Source organism: Amblyraja radiata, chromosome 5 (genome assembly GCF_010909765.2).
Source record: "Amblyraja radiata isolate CabotCenter1 chromosome 5, sAmbRad1.1.pri, whole genome shotgun sequence".
Classification (NCBI taxonomy): domain Eukaryota; kingdom Metazoa; phylum Chordata; class Chondrichthyes; order Rajiformes; family Rajidae; genus Amblyraja; species Amblyraja radiata.
The window spans coordinates 67,694,184-67,710,052 of NC_045960.1; the positions used below are offsets into that span (position 1 = coordinate 67,694,184).

The 15,869-nt window shown below is 40.3% G+C and overlaps 1 protein-coding gene across 4 annotated transcripts in view; it reads right to left on the reverse strand.

Moving 5' to 3' along the window:
• Positions 1–15,869, reverse strand: part of otof (otoferlin) — a 313,157-nt gene that overhangs the window by 182,562 nt on the left and 114,726 nt on the right. For all 4 annotated transcript variants that reach the window (XM_033021479.1, XM_033021476.1, XM_033021478.1 and 1 more), the window contains exon 3: positions 2,485–2,573. In XM_033021479.1, coding sequence (XP_032877370.1) covers positions 2,485–2,531 — 47 coding nt within the window. In that variant the 5' untranslated portion in view covers positions 2,532–2,573. The remainder of the gene's footprint in view (positions 1–2,484; positions 2,574–15,869) is intronic.

Below are 15,869 nucleotides of genomic sequence, written 5' to 3' on the forward strand. Positions count from 1 at the left end.
CCAACAGTCGCTTGTCCTTTACATTTTTTTTTGCACTTTTAATTTCAAGTTTTTGTGTACCTTGTGCGTTGTGATTGTTGGCAGGCCAATTAACATGAATAAAATGTTATTGTATCTTATAAATAAGTTAATTTATACTATACGGTACGAACTATCAACTCCTCTATCAAACATTAAATTCAGTGGAATTGTCCTCTCAAGCAGGTTGTGATGCTATCCTCCTAAGGAAGCTGTTTAAAATGGACAATGTTTTGTGTCTGAACCTTTTTGCAGATGAATAATATCTCTGCAAAGCTGCAAGATATTCATCAATAGTCACTGCCAAACTATTCCGTTTTAACTCCTTTTTAAAGGAGATTTAAAGGAATTAAGATAATACAATATGCAGCTGGAATGTTGGCCCTCTCCTTGCCATAATTTTAATGGAAATTAAAAGCTTTTTGTTACGTAAGTAAATATGAACTGTTATTTTTCAAAACAGTAATGTTGAATATCTCCTGCAAACAGATTTTGCATGTTGCTTTAGTGTTGGCAACAGTTATCAATGTTTCATACAGAACAAGGGTAGAGAAGGAAAGACCAACTCTAAAAAAGGTGACAGATGTTCTTTTTTATCCTAAGTTACCCAGAAGCGTGTGCTAAATTACTCTGGGTTAAACCGACTTTCATCGGCATCGCTGTTTTAGAGATGTCAGTGAATTCCCATTTTGTTTAAGTGGACAAAAATGCTTATTAAAATAATGGAACAAACTATTTCACACAATATTACATTACCAAATCTAACCCATTGGTACAAAATGGTTACTATGATTTGACTGGATAGCACACAAACAAAGCTTTTCACTGTATTGCAGTGCATGTGACCACAATAAACTAATAGACCAATATTAAATGAGGAGTAGGAGAAGAATGTGGATTTATATTGTTCATACTCTATCTCAGATAAAGACTTAAGGATCAAGAAATTTCAGGACCTTGTCATGTAATACTTCTTTAAAGAAAATGTAAACATTTGCTTTACATTTTAAGAGAAGCAATAGCATCTGTCAGCATAAAGATGCAACTTTTCACATTTTTCACACAGAGAGTGGTGAATCTCTGGAATTCTCTGCCACAGAAGGTAGTTGAGGCCAGTTCATTGGCTATATTTAAGAGGGAGTTAGATGTGGCCCTTGTGGCTAAAGGTATCAGGGCGTATGGAGAGAAGGCAGGTACAGGATACTGAGTTGGATGATCAGCCATGATCATATTGAATGGCGGTGCAGGCTCGAAAGGCCAAATGGCTTACACCTGCACCTATTTTCTATGTTTCTATGTAACTGTGGGTTAAATCAAGATATCCTCAAGCATATCAGGACAAAACAGGATATATTTTAATCTCAGCCTTGGCATGACTGTTCCATCACGTTGACAGATGCAACCCTGGGAAAGAGTTGCAATGGACAAAAATGTATCAGGCCACCAGGACACTGGTGATTCCTCTGAACCTTTCTTTGTTATTGTTATGGGTTGTGTGTAACAGCCAAAGATCTTATAGCGGAGCGCTCCGCTATAGGATCTTTGGTAACAGCCACCCAAGAGAGATCCAGCTTCATTCACAATACTTGCACATTACAGTCTTGCTTGGAGCAATGGTCCTACCTTGCCACTGTAGTTGGAATTTGGAAAGGCTAAACACAGAAACATGGAAAGTTATCCATAGCTAATTTAAAGGGTTATTTCGCCTTGAACTATAGAAGAGGTTAAAAAAAAAATCATCAACACTCTCAGCGCACATTTTATGTACCCATGAACACACATTAGAATTCAAGCATCCGCCTTATTTATTGTTACATATTTTTTTACATTAAAATGAACGAATGGGATATCATGAACCTGAAATTTGGGCAAGCAAGCTAACACAGTCTGAAGAAAGGTTGCCTATTTCCTTCGCTCCATAGCTGCTGCCTCAACCGCTGAGTTTCTCCGGTATTTTTGTCGACATTAGACTGGTGAATCTAGCATCTGCACCAGGAGTCTGAAAGTTTATAATTTGTTTCCTGGGGTACAATGTAGTTTCTTTATGCCCTTTGAATAGGGATGCAATACTGATTCAGTTGACAGGTAAAAGTACTTACAATGCAGAAGGTGATATACTGTATGAAGCTATGAACTTAAGTATTTTCCAATTGTCTCTGCTACCCATTGTCAATAGTGACAATCAAATTCAACTATAATTTGAAATACAATCACTCAAGGTAAAATGCATCATTATACAAAATATTTACAGAACCAACAACAGATCTGGAAATATTGAATTATCATTCTATTCTTAAAAAGAACAAACACAAGAACAAACATGGTTGCAGTTTAAAAATATCTTGTATCACTAAGAGACATGACCAGGCTCACCACATTCCTGACAGTCTCTACTGACCAAAGGCAGAAGTGGCTCAGCTGTAGTCAAACTTGGAGCATGGACAATAATAGATTGTACTGTCATACCTATTAGTGAAGACCTTGCTGTAGTTTAACACTTGGATCTCCAGCATTTCAGTGCCATCAATGTTGCTGGTGACGGGCCATCGGAAAGTCTGCCAATTAAACAAAGGGATCAAAATCAGTAAGACTTTTCAGAATATTTGCATTAATTGCACGTGAAATAAAAATTATGAACAATTCGGTATATTGATTATAGAAGACAAGGCAATGGTACATTTATATATGCTTGATCTGCCTCAACCTCTGGATATTATAATGGTCCAGTTGAAATAAAAATGAAAATCAGAACAGAATACAAATTTTATCCGATTTTATAACCTTTGTCACTTTTTAATTTTCATTCCAATTGTCCCACAACTTCTCATGACATTATTTCCTAGCCTTGACCTTGGCAAAATCATTCACAGTTACACTTGGATTGAACTAGTAAGTAGTTATGAGTAACAAAGCTGAAATTGTATGAGATAATGCATGCAATGGTTAATGTGGCTGCAGCCACATCATGTAGCCAATATAGTAGTACAAGCATTATTCTATTACAAGGGTTTGAGATTTTCTATGATTTGGCAGAGATTCAGTCCACTTTTTTCCCCAACACTAATGATGTGGGCACCACTGACAAGCTCAGCATTACATTACTCAGGAGAAGGCACAGTGAACAGCTACAATTTGCATGGTCAAGGTACTTCCAGAATAACGAGATTGAGTCTAGGACCTAATATGTTAACGTGTTTCTCTTTCCACAGATATTACTCTACCTCCTGAGTGTTTCTAGACTTTTTGCATTTATTTCAGAATTCTGCCATATTGAACTGTCAGGTGAGATTCCAGAATTTTGAACCAGTGATGTTATAAGAGCAGTGACACATTTCCAAGTTGAGATGATGCGCAAATTTGGAGGGGGGCTTGCAGGTGGGGTATTACCACATGACTGTCGCTCTCATCTTTCCAGATAGCACAAGCTGTGCAAGTGAAAGATGGATTACATAGGTGTGGCAGGCATTAATCTTACTTCTAAATGAGTCATCTGATTTGTGCAATGCAAATAATCACCAAATTTCTAAATTACTCAAATTCTGAAACACTTTTCTGGAACATTTTGTGAACAATTAAAAAAAACCAAAATGTACATACTGCCAATAGAACTAATAAATAGTGCTCCTTTAAATAATGTAATTGCCTTTCCTAATTCAAGGTGTATGATTAGAATTGTCATGAACAATAGACATTTATGTCAGTGATGAGAAGTTGTTGATTTATAGTTGACATTAAGTATAGGAAGTGCTGCAAGGATAAATGTTCTGAAGCAAAATGCTAATGATTAGAAGCAAAGCCCATCATTGCTCCAATGGAGGATTTAATATACAATATGAACAGGAAATTGTACAAGGCTATAGGGAAACCATGATGGAATTAATGCAGTAGAAAAAAGCTGGCAGAGGTAATATTGGCTGAATAGCCTCCCTCAGTGCTGGACATTTCTCAGTACTGCTGATTCTGTACAAATCAACCATTTTTTAATTGCAAATTAGAGCCAGATATACTCAGGGATTTCCATTTCCATTTTTGTAGTTCCACTGACACTGGCAACTCTCTAGAATCTAATTCAAGCTGCTGGTTTTCATTTGCAGGCCTCCTGGCAGATTGTTAAACAGTGGGATCATTATTTACAGTTTGGCCTTGTGCCGATATCCTCACACCTATCTTTCCCCTGTCAGCATTATGGAGTAGGGATTGTTGTGGTAAACCAGTTGATGTTTCTCCTTCACAGCTCAGATACGATGAAACTAAATGTAGTAACCTCAATATTATTCTGGCATATATTAATAACAATCATAATTACTGCTGTGGTAGCTCAGTAGCACACTTGTGGTAATTCTACTTTTGAACAATGTTTTTTTTAAGATGATACATGCCAGAATGGCCTACTGTCACCTCAAAAAAGTTAAAAAATTAGATTATCACTTTCTTTGAAATTTTAGTATTACAAAATGATTTTGAGAGTTTAAAGAATAATGTTTATTCATTAAATTATGGGGTCCGGACCTTAAGCAACTGAAAGGACCACAATCCACCATGGATACCAACATGAAAAAGTGTATGCGCACTGGAACCTTCTTGTCGATTTGTCATATTATAAACCAGGCTTGCAGTAAATCTCTGAGCACATCACTCTAGTTATTAGTTTAAGAAGGAACTGCAGATGCTGGAAAATCAAAGGTAGACAAAAGTGCTGGAGAAACTCAGCGGTTGCGGCAGTATCTATGGAGCGAAGGAAATAGGCAACGTTTCAGGACGTCTCGGCAATGTCTGAAGAAGGATTTCAGCCCGAAACGTTGCCTATTTCCTTCGCTCTATAGATGCTGCCACACCCGCTGAGCTTCTCCAGTACTTTTGTCTACTCTAGTTATTAGCATAACCAACCAACTTCCCCCCCCCATTTTCAATAATACTTAAGTTGGATATCAAGGAAGAGCCATGAGATAAATGATATCTAGGCTGCCAGTACAAAAGGCCTGTTGTATCTTGCATTCCCATACTAACATTTCTATCCTGGGCCTGACTGAGGGTGATCTCTGCATTTATCTTCAGCTTGTACTTGGCCTGTCATTTCAATTTTCTATCCCAATCTCACTCTTTCATCCCTGTGTTTGGCTTCTTGTAATATTCTAATGAAGCCCAACTTGAGCTTAATAATCATTTCAACTTCTGATTTGGTATGTTCCAGCCCTTACGATACCACATTTAATCAATAATTTCAGACAAACAGTTTTCTAATATGCATCTGAATTGGCCAGTGTTCGATTTCCACTGTTCCTAGTTCTGCTGACGTTTAATCCACCTGAAATGTCAACACTTTTTCTCTGCCCACACTGTTGCCTACACTGTTGAACATTTCCACCATTTTCTTTTTTTCAGTGTTATAAACTGTATGCTATTCTTGACACAGTCATCATCATCCTCTACGATAATCCTCAACACTGGTGCTCCGCAAGAATGCATTGTCAGCCCCATTTTTTACTCCTTATACACCCACAACTGTGCAGTCAAATACAAATACAACTCAATTTACAAATTCGCAGACAACACTACCGTAGTGGGCCGGATATTAAATAAAGCCAACTATTACAGGGCATAGATTTAAGGCGAAAGAGGGAAAGTTTAAAGGAGATACACAGGACAGGTTACACTGAGTGTGCGAGGAATACACTCCCAGTGTGCTGGTGAAACCAGATACAATAGTCGTGTTTAAGAGACTTTTAGATAGGCACATACAATGCAGGGAATGGAACGGTATGGAAATGTAAGCAAAAGGAATTGGTTTAATTTGGCATCATGTACAACACAGACATTGTGGGATGAAGGGTCTATTCCTGTGCTGAACAGTTCTTTATTCTAATATTTCATCAGCAGTTCAAAGTGTGTTTTATAAAAGTTTAGTCCAAATTAATTTGGCCCAAACTTTTCCCATCCATATATCTGTCCAAATGTCTTTTGAAAGTCATACTTGAGAATGCATTAAGGAAGGCATCTTTGGCCCTTGACTTTATAAATAGGGGAATAAAGTACAAAGCTAAATGGCTTGACTAAACTTTTATAAAACACACTTTGAACTGCTGATGAAATATATTTCCAAACCAAAGTTTGGCCCAAATATGGGCCAAATTAAGGGAAATGGGACGTTGAGAATAACAACTTGTCGGCATGGACAAGTTATGCTCAAGGGCTGGTTTCCATGCAGTTTAGCTCTCTGCCTCTAAGTTCTGCTATCACTGTCAAAGACATATTGGCACACTTTAGGTTCTTCCACATCCTATGTTCCCTTAAAATTGCATTATTTATACTGTCACTAAATTCTTCGCACAAAATTAGGTCTCTGCATACTTCTCTGCATTAAGTGGCATCTATTGTGCAACAATTCATTTCATCCATCAGTTCTGTCCTCCTCTTACCATCTCTCCTCTTGTTCATTACATTATTGCTTTTTGTGACAACTGAAAACTGTTGTCTATAACATTATGTCCTGCACATGGTTTGAACCATTCATATAAATCAAAAAAAGATCCAATTACCCTTCGCCAGATTTTTTAAAATTCTGAATAACCACTCAAAACGCTTCTCTGTTCCTGTTACTAAACTGAATGTCGCTGACAATTTTCAATACATAGGTTGAAACAATTATAAATTACTTAGCTTTTCATTGACTATCAATTTTAACTCAGACATAAATGTATAAATGGGTCACATCAAGTGCTGTAGGTCTTTTTTTCAATGGTGCTATACAAGGGCACTGAAGTGTGTACAAGCAGGTTGTACCATTCCCATTATTTTCTCACTAAATGTAAAGTCGCACTTTTGCTCATCTGTTTAATGTGATCTTCAGAAATTTTAATTGTCTCTCCGGATTTCATCCAGCTAATCAACAGATGTACAAGAATGATAACTGCTCTCAGGACAATGATTCAGACTGCTCACAGTTCTGTTAACTGAAGAATTGCAATTGTCAAATAATGAGTCAATTGACGGAACCAGTGAAGAGAGCAAGAACAAAACAAAAAGTAATTAGCATTAGAGTAATGCAAAATCAGTCATTCAGAAAGTATTCAGACCCCTTCACTTTTTCCACATTTTGTTACATTACAGACATTCTAAAATGGATTATTTTCATTTTTTTAATCATCAATCTACGCACAATACCTCATAATAAAAAAGGGGAAACAGGTATTTAGAATTTTTTGCAAAGTAATTAAAAAAGAAATAACTGAAATATCACATTTACATAAGTATTCAGACCCTTTGCTATGACACTCAAAATTGAGCTTGGGAGCATCCTGTTTCCATTGATTATCCTTGAGATGTTTCTACAACTTGATTGGAGTCCACCAGTGGTAAATTAAATTGATTTTACTTGATTTGGAAAGGCACACACCTGTCCATATAAGGTCCCACAGTTGACAGTGCATGTCAGAGCAAAAACCAAGCCATGAAGACGATGGAATTGTCCGTAGACCTCCAAGACAGGATTGTGTTGAGACACAGATCTGGGGAAGGGTGTGAAACAATTTTTTGCAGCATTGCAGGTCCCGAAGAGCACTGTGGCCTCCTGTCATTCTTAAATGGAAGAACTTTGAAATCACCAGGAGACTTCATAGAGCTGGTCGCCCAGCCAAATTGAGCAATCGGGGGAGAAGAGTCTTGGTCAGGGAGATGACCAAGAACCCGATGGTCACTCTGACAGAGCTCCAGAGTTCCTCTGTGGAAATGGGAGAACCTTCCAGAAGGACAACTATATCTGCAGCACTCCACCAATCAGGCCTTTATGGTAGAGTGACCAGAAGGAAGCCTCAGTAAAAGGCAACTGACAGCCCGCTTGGAGTTTGCCAAAAGGCACCCAAACAGGAATCTCTGGTCTGATGAAACCAAGATTGAAGTCTTTGGCCTGAATGCCAAGTGTCACGTCTGGAAGAAACCAGAAGCCGCTCATCACCTGGCCAATACCATACCTACGGTGAAGCATGGTGGTGGCAGCATCATGCTGTGGGGATGTTTTTCAGCGGCAGGAACTGGGAGGCTAGTCAGGATCGGGGGAGTGATGAAAGGAGCAAAGTACAGATGAAGTCCTGAACGGTCTGGAGCAGGTTCTCAGACTGGGGCAGAGGTTCACCTTCCAACAGGACAACGAACCTAAGCACACAGCCAAGACAACGCAGGAGTGGCTTTGTGACAAGTCTTTGAATACCCTTGAGTGGCCCAGCCAGAGCGCGGACTTGAACCCGATCGAATATCTCTGGAGGGACCTGAAAACAGCTGTGCATCGACGCTCCCCATCCAACCTGACAGAGCTTGAGAGGATCTGCAGAGAAGAATGGGAGAAATTACCCAAATACAGGTGTTCCAAGCTTGTAGCGTCATATCCAAGAAGACTTGAGGCTGTAATCGCTGCCAAAGGTGCCTCAACAAAGTACTGAGTAAAGGGTCTGAATGCTTGTGTAAATATGATATTTCAGTTATTTATTTTTAATTTCCAAACACCTGCTTTCACTTTTTAATTATGGGCTATTGTGTAGTAGATTGAAAAAAATGAATGTAATCAATTTTAGAATAAGGCTGTAACGTAACAAAATGTGGAAAAAGTGAAGGGGTCTGAATATTTTCTGAATGCACTGTACATTTACAACAGGGTAATTGATGATCCGACTAAATTAGTGAGGTTCTGCACCAGTCAGCCCAGTGACAAGCCGAATGTTGGAGGTGAAGTACATATTGGACTGTGCTTTTGACAGAAAGGTCTGAAAACTAATGCAATCATCCATTTGCAGTTCATCCATGCAGCAGCATAATACAGGACTCTGAACAAGCTCTCAAACATCAACTGCCATAATGACATATTGCCTCATAGTTACCCTTTTTCCCTTAGTATACACAACATCTCTTTGGTTTCTCTTTAATCTTACCTGCCAGAGCAATCTCAAGACCCCCCACCCCCCACTTTGCCCTCCTGATCTGTGTCTCAAATATGCTCATCAATTCCCTAAACTCCTCCAGAATACACTTGATCCCAACTGAATATATCTGACACATGCCTACTTTTTTCTGACCAGCGCCTCAATTTTTCTCATCATCCAGGGTTCCAACTGAATTGCCCTTCACTCTAACATGCATACCTTGAATTCTCATTTTCACATTTTTTAAAGCATCCATCAATCCAGAAGTCCCTTTGCTCACGCACAACCTACATCAATCATCTTTTGCAAGCTCCTGTCTAATACTAACAAAGATGGCTTCGCTCTTCAAAGAACTTCAATTTGAGGACCAGCCCTATCTCTATCTCTTTCCATTAACTTTTTGGGGGCCAACAGCACAATCTCAACAAGGTGGGATTATAAAATTTATAGGAATCATCCACTTTTTATCTCTCACCTACTCCCACATCGCCTTACTTGACGATCCTTCCGTGTGCAATCTCAGACTATTGCTATGATGTTCTCCTTAATCAATAATGCAACACCCCTGCTCTTTTATTCCTACCTCATCCTCACCTGTGACACCTGCATCCCTGAACATTAAGCTGATAATCCTGTCTCTCCCTTTGCCAGGTTTCCATGATGGCTATAACATCCCAGTCGCACATGCCTAGGGTTTATCCGTCCAACCTGTCAGGCCTCATGCAACCACCTCTCCTTGCTCTTTGCCATGTTCCAGCCTGTCCCGTCTAATGAACTTGCTGTCATTGACTTCTGTATTGACTTCCAGCCTCCCATGTGCCTCACGGAATTGGACCCTGACCGCTGCCATTCTGCCTCAGTGTCCAGTGGGTTCTGGGTAAAAGTCGCCGAAATACTTAATGTGTGTCTTAAGATAACATGGTTGGCATTGATCAACGGGTCAACGAATGTAGCAAAAGACACATGCCGTTTGTACTTCCTATATGAATAAAATACATCTTGTAAATGAACAAGGCATCATTGACAGCCACTGGATAAAATTGAGAATCCTGTAAAGGAGTAAACAGCACGAGTTGGAGATGTCTGATCTTCAGGAAGTCTTTGACTTCGGCATCTCCTCACATGTGCCTGAGGTGTAAGCATCAGATAATAATAATAATAATGGATGGGATTTATATAGCGCCTTTCTAATACTCAAGGCGCTTTACATCGCATTATTCATTCACTCCTCAGTCACACTCGGTGGTGGTAAGCTACTTCTGTAGCCACAGCTGCCCTGGGGCAGACTGACGGAAGCGTGGCTGCCAATCTGCGCCTACGGCCCCTCAGACCACCACCAATCACTCACACACATTCACACACATTCACACAGGCAAAGGTGGGTGAAGTGTCTTGCCCAAGGACACAACGACAGTATGCACTCCAAGCGGGATTCGAACCGGCTACCTTCCGGTCGCCAGCCGAACACGTAGCCCATTGTGCCATCAGATAGCTTGCAGTTTCCTTGGAACTACTATCCGCAGCCAGCAGGATTTGGCCCAATACATTACCCTTTATCTTCAAAAGAACAAAATAACACTGGTCACAATACTTTCAGTTTTTGTTTATACTTAATCACCCAGTATCCTTCTTGTGCTATTCTGCAATTTCCTGCTCTGTAAGAGAACTACTTAATTATTTGCTATCACAACTAATCTTGAGAAATCAAAGCACCATGAAAATGTAATTAGCACAAACATTCTCTTTGCCATGAATGGGCAGCATCTGTTTAATTTCCCTTCCTTGATGCACATGCAGAGTTTATCCAAATTATATTTTGTGTGGATTAAAATGCTACAGGGCTTCATTTCTGAAAATTTTATAATAGTCAAGTCAATTAGCAATGGATTCAATTCCCTGCGGACATCAAGTTCTGGAATTGAAGTCAATCAAATTTACGTCAATATTGGGCGGTCACGGTGGCACAGCGGTAACATTGCTGCCTTACAGCGAATACAGCGCCAGAAACCCGGGTTCAATCCCGACTACGGGTGCTGTCTGTACGGAGTTTGTACATTCTCCCCATGACAGGTGTGGGTTTTCTCTGAGAAAACCCACACCTTTTCTTCGGTTTCCTCCCACACTCCAAAGACATACAGGTTTGTAGGTTAATTGGCTTGGTAAAAGTAAAAATTGTCCCTAGTAGGGTGTAGGTCGCTGGTCGGCGCAGACCCGGTGAGCCGAAGGGCCTGCTTCCGTGCTGTATCTCTAAACTAAAATTCCTGCTGCCTTATTTTAACACGAAAAATATATCATCAGCTGTTTATCATCTGAAATGAGAAATTACTGAATTGGTTCTCAGTAATGTTTCTTATATTGTTTGGCTCAATGTTTAACTGGTGTAACAATCTTCTCCAGCATTAGCAAAAGTGGAAATGCAGTGGACACCATTGAAAAGGCAGATTAATAAACATTAGCCTCTGGGAGTGATTCATGCAATTGAAACAGATGGGATACAGCTGCACTAATATAGTGCTTTGCTCTGGATTTTTTTTGGATATGTATGTAGAAAGCACAAAAGCTCCAGAATGATATGATTCACGGACATTAAGGATTTGCAGGTAATGGGGGATAAACAAAATTGGCATAATTAAAGAGTTAGGTGCTATAATTGTGAATCATTGGTTTTTAACATAAAAGTGGACTGAAAACCAATTTTTTTTAATGTAAATTATATCCAGTCCAGATATACCGAAGTGCTTAGGATGTGCCAAACTCTCTGTGAAGGTACTTCCTACATCCGGCAGTCAGTTCTAGATACACAAATACATAACGCCATTAAAGATACACTGTGACGACACCCACGTTGTTGTCATGATCGACTTCATGTGCAAACATTTTCTGACGAGCAAATGATGAATAGCAGATGGAAAGATTGAGATGAGGCTGGCCAGAAAGATGTTCAGATAAGCAGTTTGATAGTGGTCATGAGTGGGCAATGAGAAGACTGACTTCACTTGGACTCAGAAAATATTTTCTGGTTTGTAATTGGGGAAATGATCTGGGTTTTTACTGTGTTATGCATGCATATAATTTGATATTGCAATGTGTCACTGTAGATTTACAGTACATGATATATTCCCACTTAACACATTTAAAGGCATTTTGAAGAGTTGTAATTTTAAAGGCTATCTGAACATTGGTAAAATTACAGATCTTAGGTATTCAAATTATATATTTTGTCTTTAGAGCACACAAATGAATTTAATCCCATAAAATGTGAACATATTTGGAGAATATGCAGTAAATTTGCACACTGGAATTTGTTACATATATGCTTTACCTCTCTCTCTTGCTACTCAGGAGATGCACTGTCTTTTTATTATGAAGCACCTTAGTTGTGCTACTAGCTGTTACAGAGAATTAAAGCAATCAACTAAAGCTTGGAATAAGATTATGGGTTGAAGATCCTTAAATCCCTGTACTGATGTCACACTAGTAGCGCAAGAATTCCTCGTCTTTAATATTTATACGTTGGTCCCATCAGAATTTTTGTTTTTTAATAAAGCAAGCAGGCACTGGCACAAATAGGATGCAAGTCTGCATTGCCCTTACAGAGCTGCAGCAGAAGAATCTTGGAGATCCATTCATGAAAAGCAAAAAAATGAACCTTTGGAACAAAAGGAAAGAATATTGGTTGGCCCAAGAGTTTGTTTCCCTGCTGTATATCCCACACGTCTGCAGATATATTTTGACTTCGGAGCACATAAATTAATTTAATCCAACAAGATATGAACATATTTGCCTGGAGAATATGCAATAAACTCAAGAGGGGGAATTTCTGAAAGTAACATTTCCCCGTGAGACACACTTCCTGTGAAACCTTTCAGTGGAGAAGGTTTTAGCAATGACTCATCCATACTTTCCCGTCCCTGAAACATATGGCAAATGGAGCAGAGAGCCAGCAAAACCATGTCACGTTGCCATTCCATGTAACATACTGATAGATTTAAAGACATTGTAGAGATATGGATGTACCCCAGTCCATCACACTAACCAAACTCCCCCCATTGACTCCATCTGCACTTCACAGCGCCATGGGAATGCAACCAACATAATCAAAGGCTTGTCCCACCCTGGTCACTGGTTGAAAATACAGAAGCTTTCAAGCACACAACACCATTGCCCCCACCTTTCATCCCACCAACCTCCCCATCCAAGTGTCAACCACTGCAATTTCCGTCATCTTCACCAGACTGCCATCATCAGGTACAGATTTTTCTCACCTCACCTTTCAGCATCCTACAGCTGCAAGGTTCACTCTTGCATCTCCACCAATACCCACTCCCATTCTCATGGCAGCTTTGCATGCATCCATAACAGTTGCAAATTCTGCCATTTTGCATCTTCGGTTCCTACTATGTTTATGTCAAAGGAGCATAATTAGGCCATTTGGCCCCTCAAATCTACTCCGCCATTCAATCATGGCTGATCTATTCCCTCTCAACCCCGTTCTCCTGCCTTCTCCCTGTAACCTTTGACACCCTCACTAATCAAGAACCTATAAATCTTTGCTTTAAAAATACCCAAAGACTTGACCTCCACAGCCACAATGAATTCCACAGATTCACCACCCTCTGTCTAAAAACAAATTCCTTCTTATCTCCCTTCTAATGGCATATACTTTTATTCTGAGTGTGCCCTCTATTCCTAGACTCTCCCACTAATGGAAATATCCTCTTCACGTCCATTTTATCCAGGCCTTTCATTATTCGATAAGCTTCATTGAGATCACCCATCATTTTTCGAAACTCCAGCCGGTACAGACCCAGAACCATCAAATTATCATCAAACATTAATCCAATTATCCCCAGGAATATTCTCGTAAACCTCCTCTGGACTATCTCCAACGCCAGTACATCCCTACTCAGGTATGGGGCCCAAAACTGCTCACAATACTCCTAATAGGAACTGCTCACTTTGTCCTGGTAATAGAGTGATTCACTTCTATTACTTCCAATCTATTGAACTGCATTCAGTTCTTACTAGATGTCTTCCTCTACATCGGAAAAATAAAGCGCAGAACACTTATGTTCTGCCTTCACGCTTCAAGCCGAGCTATTGGTTATCAATTCTCCATCCCCCTTCCACACTGACTTCTTTGCCTTCAATCATTTACAGTATAGCTCATCATAGCTTTAAGGAACAGCTCCTCGGCAGGTTCACGATGGGGAGAGAGAGGCATTTGGCAACGATTGCACGGCCAGTAGAAAAGAGGGTCTATCAATTCCTGTTTGTTTTCGATACCGGCAATTTGGATGAGTATGTACAATGCATTGACTCTAAATAGGTGGCATTGAAGATAGTCATCAAAAATTACGGCATGATCTTGATCAGTTTTACGTGGATCTAGTAATGGTAAATGGAGTTTAATTCATTTAAGTATGCAGTGTTGTATTTTGGGAAGTCAAACCAGGGCAGGACCTTCACAGTGAATGACAGAGGGATCTGAGAGTACACGTACATAGTTTCCTGAAAGTGACATTGCAGTAGATAGGCTTGTGAAGACGGTTTTATGGCATGCAGGCTGTCATCAGTCAGGGGATTGAGTATAGAAATTGGGACATTGTGTTATACTTGTACAAGACGTGGTGAGGCCGCACTTAGAGCATTGTGTTTAGTCTTGGTCATCATTCTGTAAAAAGGTGCCATTAAGCTGGAAACAAATTAAAAAATGATTTACAAAGATGTTGCCAGAACTTGGGGACCTGAGCTATAGGGAGAGATTGGGCAAGTTAGGCGTTTATTGCTTGGAGCACAGTAGGTTGAGGGGTAATCTGAGAGAGAGGAGTATAACATCATGTGAGGTCTAGTAGAGTGAATGCACAAAGTCTTGAGGAACCCGAGGGGCAATTTTGTCACACTCGGGTTGGTAGGTTCATGGAAGGAGATGCCAGAGGAAGTAGTAGAGGCAGGTACAACACCATTTAAAACTCACTTGGACAGGTACATAGATGGGAAAGGTTTAGAGGGATATGGACCAAATACTGGCAAATGGGATTGGTTTAGATGGGATATCTTGGTCAGCAAGGATATCTTAGACAATAGACAATAGATGCAGGAGTAGGCCATTCGGCCCTTCGAGCCAGCACCGCCCTTCAATGTGATCATGGCTAATCAAACCCAATCAGTATCCCGTTCCTACCTTCTCCCCATATCCCCTGACTCCGCTATTTTTAAGAGCCCTATCTAGCTCTCTCTTGAAAGCATCCAGCGAACCTGCCTCCACCGCCCTCTAGGGCGGAGAATTCCACAGACACCACTCTCTGTGAGAAAAAGTGTTTCCTCGTCTCCGTTCTAAATGGCTTACTCCTTATTCTTAAACTGTGGCCCGACTTGGGCTGAAAGGACCATATCCTTGTTGTATGACTATGTTTTTGGGCTGGAGACTGCACAGTCAGAATATGAAATGCTGTTGCTCCAGTTCCTACTTGTGAACAGTCAGGTTGGTGTGGGGATAGACAGAGGAATTGAAATGGCTGGCAATTGGGAGTTCCAGACAGAGCGCGTGCTCGGCAAAGTGGTCGTCTATTCTGAGTTTGGATTCACCGATATAGAGAAGTGCATACCAAGAGTACCAAAACATTCGACGAGATTGGAGGAGGTGCAGGTGAATCTCCAGCTGTTTAAGTCCTTGGATGAAAGTCAGAGATGAGGTGTTAGAACTCTTGTAGTTGCAGAGGAAAATGTCTGGGGAAGGGGAGGGATGAGCCAACCAGGGAGACATGGAAAGAGTGGCGTCTGCAGAATCAGGCAGGGGTGGGAAGGGGAAGATATAACTAGAGATGGCATCACACTGTAGCTGATGGAAATGTTGAAGAATGATACAGAGACTGGTGGAGTGAAAGGTAAGAACTAAAGGAACCCTGTTATGCCTGGGGACAGGTGGGTTGAGAACAGCTG